At 41.1% G+C, this 13,696-nt stretch overlaps 1 protein-coding gene across 11 annotated transcripts in view; it reads right to left on the reverse strand.

Annotated features, from left to right (window-relative positions):
* The window catches only part of LOC114785254 (cAMP-specific 3',5'-cyclic phosphodiesterase 4D), a 99,008-nt gene that overhangs the window by 16,988 nt on the left and 68,324 nt on the right, over positions 1-13,696 (reverse strand). For 6 of the 11 annotated variants that reach the window (XM_028971216.1, XM_028971215.1, XM_028971219.1 and 3 more), the window contains 3 exons: positions 4,684-4,875; positions 3,618-3,680; positions 1,033-1,069 (listed from right to left, as the gene is read on the reverse strand). In XM_028971216.1, the coding sequence (XP_028827049.1) occupies positions 1,033-1,069; positions 3,618-3,680; positions 4,684-4,875 (292 nt within the window). Of the gene's footprint in view, positions 1-1,032; positions 1,070-3,617; positions 3,681-4,683; positions 4,876-11,044; positions 11,262-13,696 lie in introns of those variants that run through there. The other 5 variants (XM_028971217.1, XM_028971222.1, XM_028971226.1 and 2 more) reach the window with 3 other exon arrangements.

A 13,696-nucleotide genomic window follows, 5' to 3' on the forward strand; every position in this document is an offset into this window, starting at 1 on the left:
TTCACAGTGGCTGATGGTAAATAATATACAACACATCCTATGTAATCAGGAAAAGTACTGCTTTTTTATATTTATATTTTCCACTGATGCAGTACAATTGAGAAATGGCTAAAAGGCTTCACAGAGTGGTACTTCATGTGGTACAGATTTTTTTATTTGATGATGCCATTCAACACTTTACTGAATAGCTGTTACGTCCCTGGACGTATGCTCCCACATGTTCTCTGTCCAAGGTTTTCCGGTTCTAAGCCGGTTCTTTGGCTTGTGAACTTTGCTGGCATGTAGTGTGCTACACAAATATTACCATTCAACAATGCATTTGTCTTAAAATTTCATTTCTGTCCTGTTATGGTGATTTTCTTCAAGCTTATCTCTGCTTTAGAACTGTGCCCCAGTTCTATCTCTACTGATCCTGATTGCTGTACTGTCTACCCCGGATACTGGAGGCTGCCAAGAATCATCTATGAAGATGCAGAGAGGACTTCTGGCTGCCAAAAGTGGCCTTCAGTAAAAAAGAAACAAGGTCTTTACTCTTTCCACCATAGAATGGTGTACAACTTGGCTCTTGCCCAGCCTGCCCTTCACTTGGCTTCATTTCTCACTTTCTGGAATCTGTTTGCCTCGGAGGCTGCAGTTGGTCGCTGTGGCTATAAACTAATCATGATCCACACATTCATGATTCATACATGCTGCCATTTGTACAATGACATTAAATACACATTACAAACATGTGTTCAAATTTCCATCTTGTCCATTTGAGTCTTACCTACATGTTTTCTAATTATTTATGCTGACATTCTGCCTTTTTTAAATATCAACCCCTTTTGGCTTTTTCAATAATGAGTAAAACTTATTTCACACTTATTTCAAACTGTAAGGCTGTCATTGTAATAAGACTTGTAAAATTAACCTGTACAATTCAGTTATATGCTCATTAAAATTCCAATACTGATCTCAAATACTGTCCCATAGTCTCCATAGTCTCAAAGACAAAATTGTATGGTCAGAATTCAAGACAATAGTATTACTAACCTGTGCAAATGGTGTCACAATTAAGTCATCCCCATGACTGCAAAATACAAAAGAGAATAAAAATGAACCATCTGTGGAGAAAACTGCATGTGTGGAAAAACACACGATGTGCATTAAACGCACGCTGCAAATCAATCCATGCATCTGTCTCCACAGAGGAACCATATTTTGCACCAATTTAAATGAAATTCAGAATTCCATGAAAAAAGATTTAAAGACCAGTTAGACTGCGAGAGAATATGGTTGGTCTGTGTGACAAGAATCAGCAAGGCAGAGGACGTGACATGCTAGTAAGGCATTCCTTTAAATATGCTGGCGTAGCTATTCAGCAAACTAACAGGGAACTTGTATACTAGATTACATAGGTAAATATTAATGCATACATGTTTGTTTTTTAAATGGCTATATTTTAGGGATAAAAGCTCAGTGTAGATTTTTCATTTTCTAGTTAAATTGCCACCTGAACAGTGGCATTGAATGGTATTAAATGGTAATGATGATTTTTCGGCTTTTGGTCTTCGGTTGTGTACATCAGTGAAAGGATGGGGGCGGTCGATCGGCGAGTGGCTGGCGGCGCTTTGTCCTCTGCGCTGGTCGAGCGTGTAAACCCGAGCTGCCGGCACAGGCGGCAGATCAGCAGCCCGGCTATGCTGCGTCTGTCAGCACGCCGTCGCTGCAGAGGTTTACGTTCGCAAAGGTCAGGGCCGAATTGATCTGGCCACAAACAGAAGGACACACCCCTTCCCTGTTACTAAAGAAAACAGAAACTGACGGCCTCATTTTCCTTTCATCACTTTAGCACATTCTGCAAAGACAATTCCGGAATTTCTTCAAAGGAAAAATGTACATAGCAAAACTAGCGATTGGCTGGAATACAACATGAGACTGTGCTGTACAAAGATGACTTTTTAAAAAGAGAGAGGCTGCATGCCACGTGTACAGGACATCTCACTTGCTAGGAGGGGGGAAAAAAAAGAAGAAGCAGAACAATGTTTGCAATCCATCACCTACAGAAGACCCCAAATTTAAACAAAAGTTCCAGCTCTGTTAAACAGCAGGTTCAGAGCAGGCAGCAGAGGATTTAATATATATATTTAATATATATATAGGAAAAAAAGAGAGAGAAATGCTGGGCATTCTCTTCCTTCACAGGTTTTATTGTATAATATATATATATATTATACAATAAAACCTGTGAAGGAAGAGAATGCCCAGCATTTCTCTCTCTTTTTTTCCTCCAGAGTGACTGATGAAACCCCCACAGGGGGTCACCGCTGACCCGCTTCTGCATGAGCTACTTATACAGCAATGTTTTACACTGTGTAATAATTCCACGGTTTTCAATGCCACAAGATTTTGTGTTGTGCAACAGCATTTTATTGGTACCAAAAACAATGGACAGTAAAGTCAGTAATGTGTTGCTAATATGTTGCTCTGTAATATCATTTCTTTCTTACTGATAAGAAGTGTAAGTAGTGTAACTACATTACAAGTAGTGTAACAATTTCTAACCAGTAACTAGCCAGAATGTGGTTGAATATAATAATATTATTAAAGAATAATACTTTATTGATTGTTTGGAAGTACTGCTGTTTTGCTGCAGTGTTCATGATTTTGCAATCCGATTGTCTTCAAGGTTAAAAAGAAGCCAGTTGTTTGACCTCTTATATTGGTGCCGGACCATCAAAATGAATAAAGTAATGTAGCAAATTAGTTTTGGCACTAAATAATACTGTTTTCCATCCTTATCTGCACCGTAAAGAGGGCTATTAAATGAAAACGAATTCGGACATGGACTGAGAGGACACAGCTCTAGCAGCCTGTCTGCTGGGTTATCTGCTGGGACTGGCCGGTGCAGCTGGCAGTGGAGCACAGAAAGTTAGTTTTAAGGGACGTGACGGGAAGGCTTTTCTCAATGGCTGTCACCAGGCTGGATTAAGAGCCGCCCAACCTCCTGCATGGTTTCAGTCAACTGTTATCTCAAAGAGGCAGCTGAAGTGCGTATGTGTGTGCGCAAGAGTCTTTCTCCGTCCACGTCTCCTCATACTCACCCGCTCAGGGGTGGAGAAAGGCTCTTGGCAGTGTCACACGCTCCTGTCCAGCACCAGCTGTGTGTTACAAATTAAGCACTCTAAACATAGCACAGGGCCGACCCTCGCTCACGTAAGAGCCGAGCAACGCCATGGACGAGGAGGGACAGCCTGACCTCCACCTGGCTGACGTGCCAAACCGCCTGTCCCGCTGCCAACTGAGACCATGCTTGGCAACATCTGGATTTGTTTGTTTCTATAGGCTGCTTCCTGAAGAGCATTTTCCTTCATGTGTAATAACAGCCTCTAACACTCAGGGATGCTGACAGCAAGCAAAATTTTCTGGAAATACATGTGAGACCATGATGCTCATGCCTAAAATGAAGCAAGGCAATGCTTAAAAAAATTTAAGAAAGTGGGAAATCAATAAAAAAAATGAATAAGAATCAAATAAAAATACAAAAAAAAAAAAAAAACATTCAAGCAGCACATTCCATAGTAACAGCACGGCCTGACCTGCTGCTGTTAGTAAAGGTGGCCAGTGGCAGCACTTACTTTCCACTAATTACCGGCTCTGACCTCCGAGAGACCAGACCTGGCCTCTGCAGGTGGTTATTCCTATCAATAAGGACACAGTGATCAGAAACAACACATGTGGCCTTGTACATTGGTTCCGATACTTCCAAAAGTGTGTTATATGCTTCCTATTGCATTTTTATGTCATGTTGGAAATGGAAAAATAAATCCATTGCAAAACTCCTTCACATAAAGGAGGAGTAAAACCAATGTGATGGCTAACATAGACAAACATGTACATACACACACAGTGTAGAATCATAGAAGACAATAATAAGACACCTGCACATATATAAATACACACACATTCATACATACTGTATAACTTTGTGGGGACTGAGGTTGATAAAGATATTTTAACACCCCTAAAACTCCAGTAATGATTTCAACCTTTACTATTCATAATGAAATAATGTCCTCACATTTGTCTGCTCTAAAAAGTAATATGTTCTTAATTTTGTAAAGAAATTTTGTCCTCAGTATATTAACCGTACATTACAAATCATAATTTACGACATACTGTGAAGTAAAGAGATGCTGAAATTTTTCTGAATATATTTCTTAACAGATGAACAATAAATTATTTGATGTATGACGTATGAAGCATATGTATCAATTTAATAATAATTAAGAAACAAAGAACAATGGATAGAGAAGGGCTCTGGAACTGAATTGTTTCACCTCAAAAGAACCAAGACCAAGAAAAAAATGTTCTGTTGGGATTATTGTGATGTGGATTTGAGTAGAAGGTTCAATCACATTTAAAATTTTAGAATTCTGGTGTTTTACCAAGACCTTGTAGTGGAATCATCTTCTATTTGGAAGCGTTCCATTATTGTAAAACTGTGGACTTTTTACAAACAGAAGTTAATTTATATTCAGAGGTCATACATTCAATGACACTAAGGCCACCTACACAAAATAACAAAACTACAATTTCAATGAAAATCACCTAGATTTAATTTAATTTCTTCCTATGTGCTGCCAGGCATGAACGTGGTGGCCACCACAGATCTCATAGTGGTTGATGCTCATGGGTACTCACATGTCACTGGCGATGGAGGAGTTTCTGGACATGGACTTGGGTGACAGGTCATAGTCACTGTCTGAGCGGTACAGGAAGGACTCCCTCCGCTGGCTGTGTACAAAGTTGGCCTGGAGGATGAGGCCAGAGCCCGGGCTTGTCATGGGATCCAGGGGACTCCGTCCCGATGATGTCCCATTGTCCACATCAAAGCTACAATGAGAAAATCAGAGGGAAGCTGTGTTAGAAACCCATGTCATTCTGATGTTTATTTAAACATTGTTAAGACAACTTGACTGGCTCTGATTAGGTCTAAAAGGTATCAACCCGGCCTTAACCAACATTTAAAACATTTAATTTTTGCTTTACCTTCTGAGTTTGAAAGTTCCGGACAAAAAGATTGCCTTTGCTCAAGTTACCTGACTAAGCAGTGTTAATCGCACGGTCCTCATAAGCCCCCGGGGACTTCCTTAGTGTCCAACTATCGCCACTAATCCCAGAAAAATCAAATATAGGTGAAGAAGACACAAGGGATTCCCTTTCAAAATGACGTCTACTGCTTGAGGCGATCTAACATCATCACCGGACTTATCTGATTAAATCCATTTCCTGATGACATCCAACTGTGACACCATATTAAGCTGCTAAAATTAGATTCATCCTCTATATATGGCAGTATGTCATGAGCAATGAAGTCTTATTAAATGCCGCCTCTTTTCCTGATGCACATTACAAGTTGCTTATGTAAAAGGCTTCTGTGCTCTCCGGAATATCTTCTGAAAATATGACCCACCCTGATGTCACAATGTGAGCTAATGAGTTGATGAAGAACTGGTATTAATGAACCCTTTGGAATCGGGTCTTTTGTAGAAAGGACCTAAAATGCTCAGCCTCCCCGATTTGCTAAAGGATGACAGATCATACAGATAAAAAAATAATACATTGATTTACTGGTTAACTGATTTATACTATTTTGCATTGTTCATGATTTGCCCTTCCCAGGTTTTAAAATATCTATATAATTTTTAATGTGGGTAAGTCATCTGCAATCCCCAGGGGAAGGGGAGGAATAGAAATGTCAAGGAGAGAAAGCACAGCACATGCGGTCCGAGGAGCTTTAGTCCAGCACTGAAAGATTAGGTGTTTGAGGCAGAGGAATATTTTTAGCTCCCCTGTGTTGTGTTTACATGAAAATTTCATTCAATGTCACTAACACATGTTTAACCCCCGCTTCATCACGGAACAGTATCTTCTGTATGGTCTGCGCTCCAATAAAGCTCACGTTGTGAGGGTGGAGGGGAGAAAATCTATTTCATATAACAGGCTTGCTCATCACGAAAGGAAGAAAACACATCAGGCAGGAGTCAAAATCTGTGGGAAAAGCTCACAGCTCAGATTCCTTAAAAAGTACAAAAATTGATTCTTGCAAAATGACAAAGTAGGTACACCTTAAAAGAAATCAATTCAGACATGTTTTTTTACAGAACTTGAAGAAAAACATTTATCTCTACATTGTGCAAATGTATGTGCATTCATGTTTTTATTACAAGGCAGTGCAAATGACACATGAATTACATGTTTTGCTACTAGCTGCTATATCTATTATATATAGTCTGAAAGTGAAAGTGAAGTGATTGTGAGGCACAGCACATGGTGACACAATGAAATGTGTCCTCTGCTTTTTATCCATCACCCTTGTTGAGCAGTGGGCAGCCATGAAAGGCGCCCGGGGAGCAGTGTGTGGGGACGGTGACTTGCTCAGTGGCACCTCAGTGGCACCTTGCAAAATGAACATATGAACATAATTTATAAGTGACATTTACATAATGAATATAGAGCCAAAGTAATGCATGTACCTACGTCCCGTACCCTTTGCCATATTAGGACAATGGCACACAGACTGTAGAACCTAAATGTGCAATATTGAATCAACCCATGTTAGCAGCTTTGTACAGTTTTAGTGCAATGGTCTATGCTCAGCTACCTCATTTACATTCAGTTTACTGTCCCGCCTCATCTCAAAACTGTCAAAACTCACACTGTTTACTGAGAGTCTTGCTTCTTGACTGTGAAGTTTAGTGAAGTCAGGAATGGAACCGGTCAACCACCAGTCTATTGAAGGAGGTTTGAAGCTGGTTACATCACACTGATTTAGTGTTTGCTAGGTCCACAAAAAATGTTCTAACTAGCTGAAACATGGACTCTGCTGGTCTCCTGAGGTATATGGTACCATGATACAGGCAGCAGATCCCTATAGGTCCATGGATTTTAATGTTTTCCAGCACATCCCACAAAACCTTGAACACATTGTCACGTTCATCAAATGACTCCTGAGAACTTTTTTTTGCAATTTATTCTGTTTAAAAAGGACATTGCCCCAAGGGGTGTAAATGGTCTGGGACAGTTTTAGTCATTGTGGTACATATCAAAGTTTGCATTGTACCCTCACTGAGGCTTATGTGCTCATCGTAGACACTTTCGACTGTGGATGGGGGTCAGTATGGTCTACACAATTTTCTGACAGCTTCCTTTACTACCAGAAGTTTGATGTCCCTCTTTAAACCCCTTTTGGTAGATGTGCAATTGGTATTACAGGGTCTACCTGGAGCCAAAATCATTACTTTGTGGACTGGCGATAGCAGAACTGCCTCCAGATCAACACTGGAAAGACCAAGGAGCTGGTGGTAGACTCACGCAGGCACAAACACCCTTCACTGCAACCATTGAACATCCAAGGTATGGACATTGAGGCTGTGGAGAGCTTAAGGTACCTTATTGTTCATCTGAACAATAAAATGGACTGGACACACAACTCAGATGCTCTCTACAGAAAATGTAAATTGATCTTCTGTGGAATCTCAGGTCTTTTGGAGTGCAGGTCCCACTGCTGAAATCCTTTTATGACTCTGTGGTGGCCTCAGCCTTCTTTTATGGTGTGGTCTGCTGGGGACAGAAAGAGACTGAACAGACTAATCCAGAGGGCCAGCTTTGTTCTAGGATGCCCTCTGGACCCAGTGGAAGTGGTGAGTGACAGGAGAATGGCGGCCAAGTTATCATCCCTGTTGGACAACATCTCCCACCACATGCAGGTGTCATGACATGATGTGGGACGACAGATTCAGTAGGTCTTTACAATTGCTGTGGAGATATACAAGTAAACTTACTTATGTTCTATGTTTACATACATTCACAAATATATATATATATATATATATATATATATATATATATAATTTTTATATACAGGTGCTGGTCATATAATTAGAATATCTTTAAAAGTTAATGTATTTCACTAATTCCATTCAAGAAGTGAAACTTGTATAATGTATATATCAGTCCATCAGTCTGAGGCACTGCTCAATGTCATGAGAGGCCAGGTTGCTCTGATAGTGGCCTTCAGCTCTTCTACATTGTTGGGTCTGGCATATTGCATCTTCCTCTTCACAATACCCCATAGATTGGGATTAAGATCAGGTGAGTTTACTGGCCATTTAAGAGATGGATACAATAGTCTTTAAACCAGGTACTGGTAGCTTTGGCACTGTGTGCAGGTGCCAAGTCCTGTTGGAAAATGAAATCTGCATTTCCATAAAGTTGGTCAGCAGCAGGAAGCATGAAAAAAACTCCCGGTTGACCTCAGAAACCACAGTGGACCAACACCAGCAGATGACATGGTACCCAAACCATCAGTGTGGAAACTTTACACTGGACCTCAAGCAACATGAATTCTGGGCCTCTCCTCTCTTCCTCCAGACTCTGGGATTTCCAAAAGCAAATGCAAATTTCTTTAAAAAAAAAAAAAAATTTCAACAGAGAACATAACTTTGGGCCACTCAGCAGTCCTTTTTTGTCTGACGCTATCTGTTGTTCAAGAGTGGCTTGACAGAAGGAATGCGACAGCTGAAACCCATGTCTGGCATCTGTCTGTGCATAGTGGTTTTTGAAGCACTGACTCTACCTACAGTGCACTCTTTGTGAATCTCCCCACATTTTTAATGGGTTTTGTTTCACAATTCTCTCCAGGGTGCGGTTATCCCTGTTGTTTGTACAACTCACATCCACTGTTTTTTTTTCCAGATTATTTGTTGGTGAACTTTTTATATTATACAGTCAGCATATTGTCTATGCTATTTATTTTTTTGCTGCTCTTTTCTTGTACAGTCCATTGTACTGTTACATTGTTTCTGCCATGACAATGTAAATTTCTAATTAAGGATCATCTTACCTTACCTTATCGTATCTTATTGATAAAGCGTTTGCACTCAATTCTCTAATACTGAAATTGTCATGATCCGGTCGAGCAGGGGTTACTCCGGATCCGGAGTTTGGACCGGGGTTTCATGTTTGCCCTGTGTAATGTTCCCTGATTGTTATCACCTGTGTATCATTGTATAAAACTATCCTGTTCGTGTCTGTTTGTGGTCAGGTCATTGTTTGGTGGTGTTCCCCTGTCCTGTTTATTATGTATTAAAATCCCTGTCCTGTGATGTTGTGTGTATGCGTCCTGCTTTTTTGGGCCTGATTTTTCTGAGTATGGATAAAAGAACAGCTAAGTAGGTTGGAGATAGGCTGGTGTGTCCGAATGGCTGGTGTGTCATGGCTGGTGTGTCCAAAAGTCTGAAAAGGATTTTCGGGAAACACCACATTCCGGGCCATTTCAAACCTACAAACACTCTGAGACAGAGACTCGTCCATCCCAAAGACCGGACACCAAAACAGAAGAAGAGCAATGTAGTTTATGCTGTCCAGTGCGTTGAAGAGTGCTCCGAGCTGCACATCGGGGAAACCAAACAGCTGCTACACAGGAGGATGGCCCAGCACAGAAGGAGCAACACCTCAGGGCCAGAATCAGCTGTGTACCTTCATCTTAAGGACAAAGGACACTCATTTTTGGACGAGAATGTTCACAGACATTAAATGTAAAATGTTTGCACACCCAAAATCTAAAGTAATGCCCTCGGAACGAGACTTTCACCAGGGATGACCTTGTATGAACGTTCTCAATTGTTCTGTTGTCATTGTAATGCACTTCCCATCCCAAACTTGGGCCAAATTCCTAAAAGGTTTACCTTGTTTAGAACAGGTTCGGCAGGTTCCAATCCCTCTAAAAACGAGAAGGATAACCTATCGAGAAGAGTCAGAATATCTTCATCCTGGTTGATGGTCTTTGCTTTATTGTAGGACACAATTGTCATGTCTACTACAGCATTACAAGCCTTGTTACATTATCTTGATAGATGATAAATGATCCTGCTCTGAAAACAGTGAAGATAACCATGCCACCAGCTATGGGTCCAGTGCACACGGTATTGGTGTTGGTTACAACGTGCTGATGGCTCCTGAGGGCCATATTCTAATTAGTTCGCATGGGTCTGTCTCTCCTCTCCTCTCCTCCCATCCCTGCCAGCAGAGAAACTGACAAAAGAGTTTATTTATAAAGGTGCCAAAGATGCACAGGGAGGAGACACCCTTGGCCCACTTCTGCAGAGGTCAGTCCCAGACACAGAAACTTTACTGGGGTCCACGCCGGGTTCAGGGTGGCCATGTGGAGGGGGAGGCAAGCCTGCATGCTACACTAACATGTGACTTTAGACACTGCAGACCTTCACGTGCTGAGGGGGATACATTTCAGTATCCGCACTGCGAGAGCCGGAAGTCTCCCTGTATGCGGCAGAAAAGAAGAAACCTGAGGAGCATGCCACAGTAGCTGTTTAACCACACACTCTTCAAAACACACAAAAGGGGACACTCTGTGGCAGGAAATTTGTTTCTAGGTCCTCTCTGTTGGCGCCCTCTCTGTAAATCAGGGGCTTCTTTCAAATTTGGCCTTTTTCCGGTGCCTAGTGCAACTTTCTTCCTGCATCAATTGGCATCTCTTGAACAAAAGGAAAAAAATATATATATATATATATATTTTTTTTTAATCCATTTAAGTGGTCACCACCTCAATATGAATCTCAAACAAAAGCAAATGTTAGATACCCAACACATTGTCAACACATTGATAGGATTTCTCACTAACGATCTGTCAAAGGTCATCTAAATATAATTTAGGCCACATGGAACGGCCTCCATAACTACACATAGCGGATATTTTTTCATGCGTCCAACTCGGCTTCAGAACCAAAATACCAAATTCCTCTCTCCTGGCCCTCAGAACACGCTGACTGGCAGCACTACGCAACCTGAGCCAGTGATTACGCGGGATAAATGGACGCGAGCCACGATCAACTCCTTCACGCAGGTCTTGACAGAAGTTTGAGGAGCGCAACACGGTTGTATTTCTGTCTCGTCCCATCTGCGCTCAACCTCACACAAAGAGTCAAGTGAATTAGAAGCTCTTAAATTTCACTCAGTGAAGGTAGGTGAAAAAATAAATTACCAGATGCCATCAGTGTTCCTCAGCGAGCTGGTGGAGCGGGAACGTGGCTTCATAATAATGCTCATGATGGAGGAAAAGTCAAGTGCCTCTCCTCTCTCAGGCAGGGTTCCGCATGATCTCGGTGGTCTCAAGGTTCACATAAAAGAGTCCCGGGTATCGGCTGATGTGCAGTGCCGTGCTTCTCGCTCTATCAGTCCCTCAGCCTCTTCTTGTCTGTTTATCTCACTCTCTCTCTTTCTTCCTCACTTGCTCTCTTTCTCTCTCTCTCTTTCTGTGTCTGTAGGCTGAGTAAGCACTTGTGGGAGAAGCTCTCATGTTTCCTACCACTCCACCCCACTCTCCACCTCTCTCTCTCTCTCCTGTCTGTTCTCAGTGATTCAGGAGAGGAACTGTTTGCCCTGGAGTTCCCTGTCTGCATGTTCCTCAGCGGCTCTGAGAGGACGCACAAGTGGCACTGAACAGTGGAGGACAGGGAGGAGAGGCTATGATGGCCTAATAAGGCTACAGTCACACACACACACAAAGCATCCTTGTCCATTTATGTAGCATTCATCTAATCTGACTTGCTGAGGAATGAAGGTGCACAGGTTCTGGATTTGCTTTCAGCAGGACAGATTCCTCGACTAACCTGCCCCCTCTGAAGACTGCCAGCTAAAGACCAGGAAAAAAGGCACCATTATTTCACACTGCAAGAATCAAGGTCAGCAAAGAGGCATGAACTGACGTAATTACAGAAGATTAGAAGGGACTGCCTCTCACAGACACCATTCAGACCAGTGGCGGGAAGAACTAGCCTGTCTCCAGATTACAGTCACAGTTTACTGGTTTCAAGTATGTGGAATCAGATTAGATGTGGTAAATCAAGCAGTTCTGGGATGCTTCTTGAGTTTGTGGGATTTGAGAAACCCAAATCTGGGCCAGTTTTACTCATTAGGTGAAGGTAGGCTTTGAGTCCACAGAGACATGGCATGAAAAGTGAAAGTGAGGTGATTGTCATTGTGAAACACTACAACACAGCACACAGTGACACAACCAAATGTGTCCTCTGCTTTTAACCATCACCCTTGGTGAGCAGTGGGCAGTGTGTGGGGATGGTGGTTTGCTCAGTGGAAACCCAGTGGCACCTTGGCGGATCGGGATTCAAACCGAAATTTGCCATAATGTAAAATTTTGTGACATGACCCGCATAAAAGAGAAGAAAAGGTGCTGGGTGGTAAGCAGTTTTGTTTTCATCAACAAAATTTATGACTAAATATTTTATTTTAAATACTTTTTGACATGATGAAGACGAGACAAGACGTAAATTCTGGTCATATGATGATAACTATAATGAAATATATAATTTAATATTTAACATTTACAGCATTTATCAGACGCCCTTATCCAGAGCAACTTACAATCAGTAGTTACAGGGACAGTCCCCCCCCGGAGCAACTTAGGGTTAAGTGTCTTGCTCAGCGACACAATGGTAGTAAGCGGGATTTGAACTAAAAAGTACAATAAAATGTCTCATTTTTGTTGATGTTATCTTTATTGATGTCACTTTATTATATTGCGGTTTCTGTATCATGTATCTCCTCACTGCAAACAATAAATAGATAGATAGATAGATAGATAGATAGATAGATAGATAGATAGATAGATAGATAGATAGATAGATAGATAGATAGATAGATAGATAGATAGATAGATAGATAGATAGATAGATAGATAGATAGATAGATAGATAGATAGATAGATAGATAGATAGATAGATAGATAGATAAAAGAACCTTGTTTTAATTATGAAATGGGTTTGACTGAAAGAAAATGACTTTTAGTCAACTGAAACTTGACTAGACTAAAATAAGTCTGGATGTGACTAAGACTGATAAAGACTTAAACGACGACTGGACAAAAAGAGTAGACTAACACTAAAATTAAATCAGGCCACCAAAAACAACTATAGTGGGAAATAGTTTTTCCACTATTTTTCCATGTCACCTTTAAAAACAAACCAAAATATCACTGGAGAACAAAAGCAACACTGCTTTTGGTTTGTACCAACAACATGATGAAAAAATGACCAAGGTTTGAATGACATGCACCCCAATTGCTGTATTTAAGCAATGTCTACATTTAGCCAAGAATATTTTAGGTGTATCTCTTTAAATTGCAAGTGATTTTTAGCTTTCAGAGGGTTAGATACAGCCTATTCAGATCATTTCTTTGAGTTGGGCAAACAAGGCTAGACAACTGCAGCTCTTTGTCTGTCCACCACCTTCCCAAGTCATGGGATTCTGTGCATTATGGGTCATGGATGCTTTGGTTTTACACTGGGACTTGTGCACAGTGTTACGCTCTGTCATAAAAACAACACAGTTCATCTGAACTGGACATTTGCACCTTCTGCCGACATGCAAAATTTGGATAGATTACATATTTATTGGTAGCTTGAGATAGAAACTCTTAAATGTGTGATGTTGAGAAGTTGTGGGTTCTCAGAAATGATACCGTGCACTTCTTCTTTCTATGACTTCTTGTAAAGTGCTATGGCTGACTGTAAATGTTTCCCACACACTGAAACTAGCGATGAGTTGACACCAAGCCACGCTTTGCTCTAAAAATTCCTGCTATTGTGCATTTGGGAGGCGTGTTACACACATTTCTTAC

The sequence above is a fragment of the Denticeps clupeoides genome, chromosome 3 (assembly GCF_900700375.1).
Source record: "Denticeps clupeoides chromosome 3, fDenClu1.1, whole genome shotgun sequence".
NCBI classification, from domain to species: domain Eukaryota; kingdom Metazoa; phylum Chordata; class Actinopteri; order Clupeiformes; family Denticipitidae; genus Denticeps; species Denticeps clupeoides.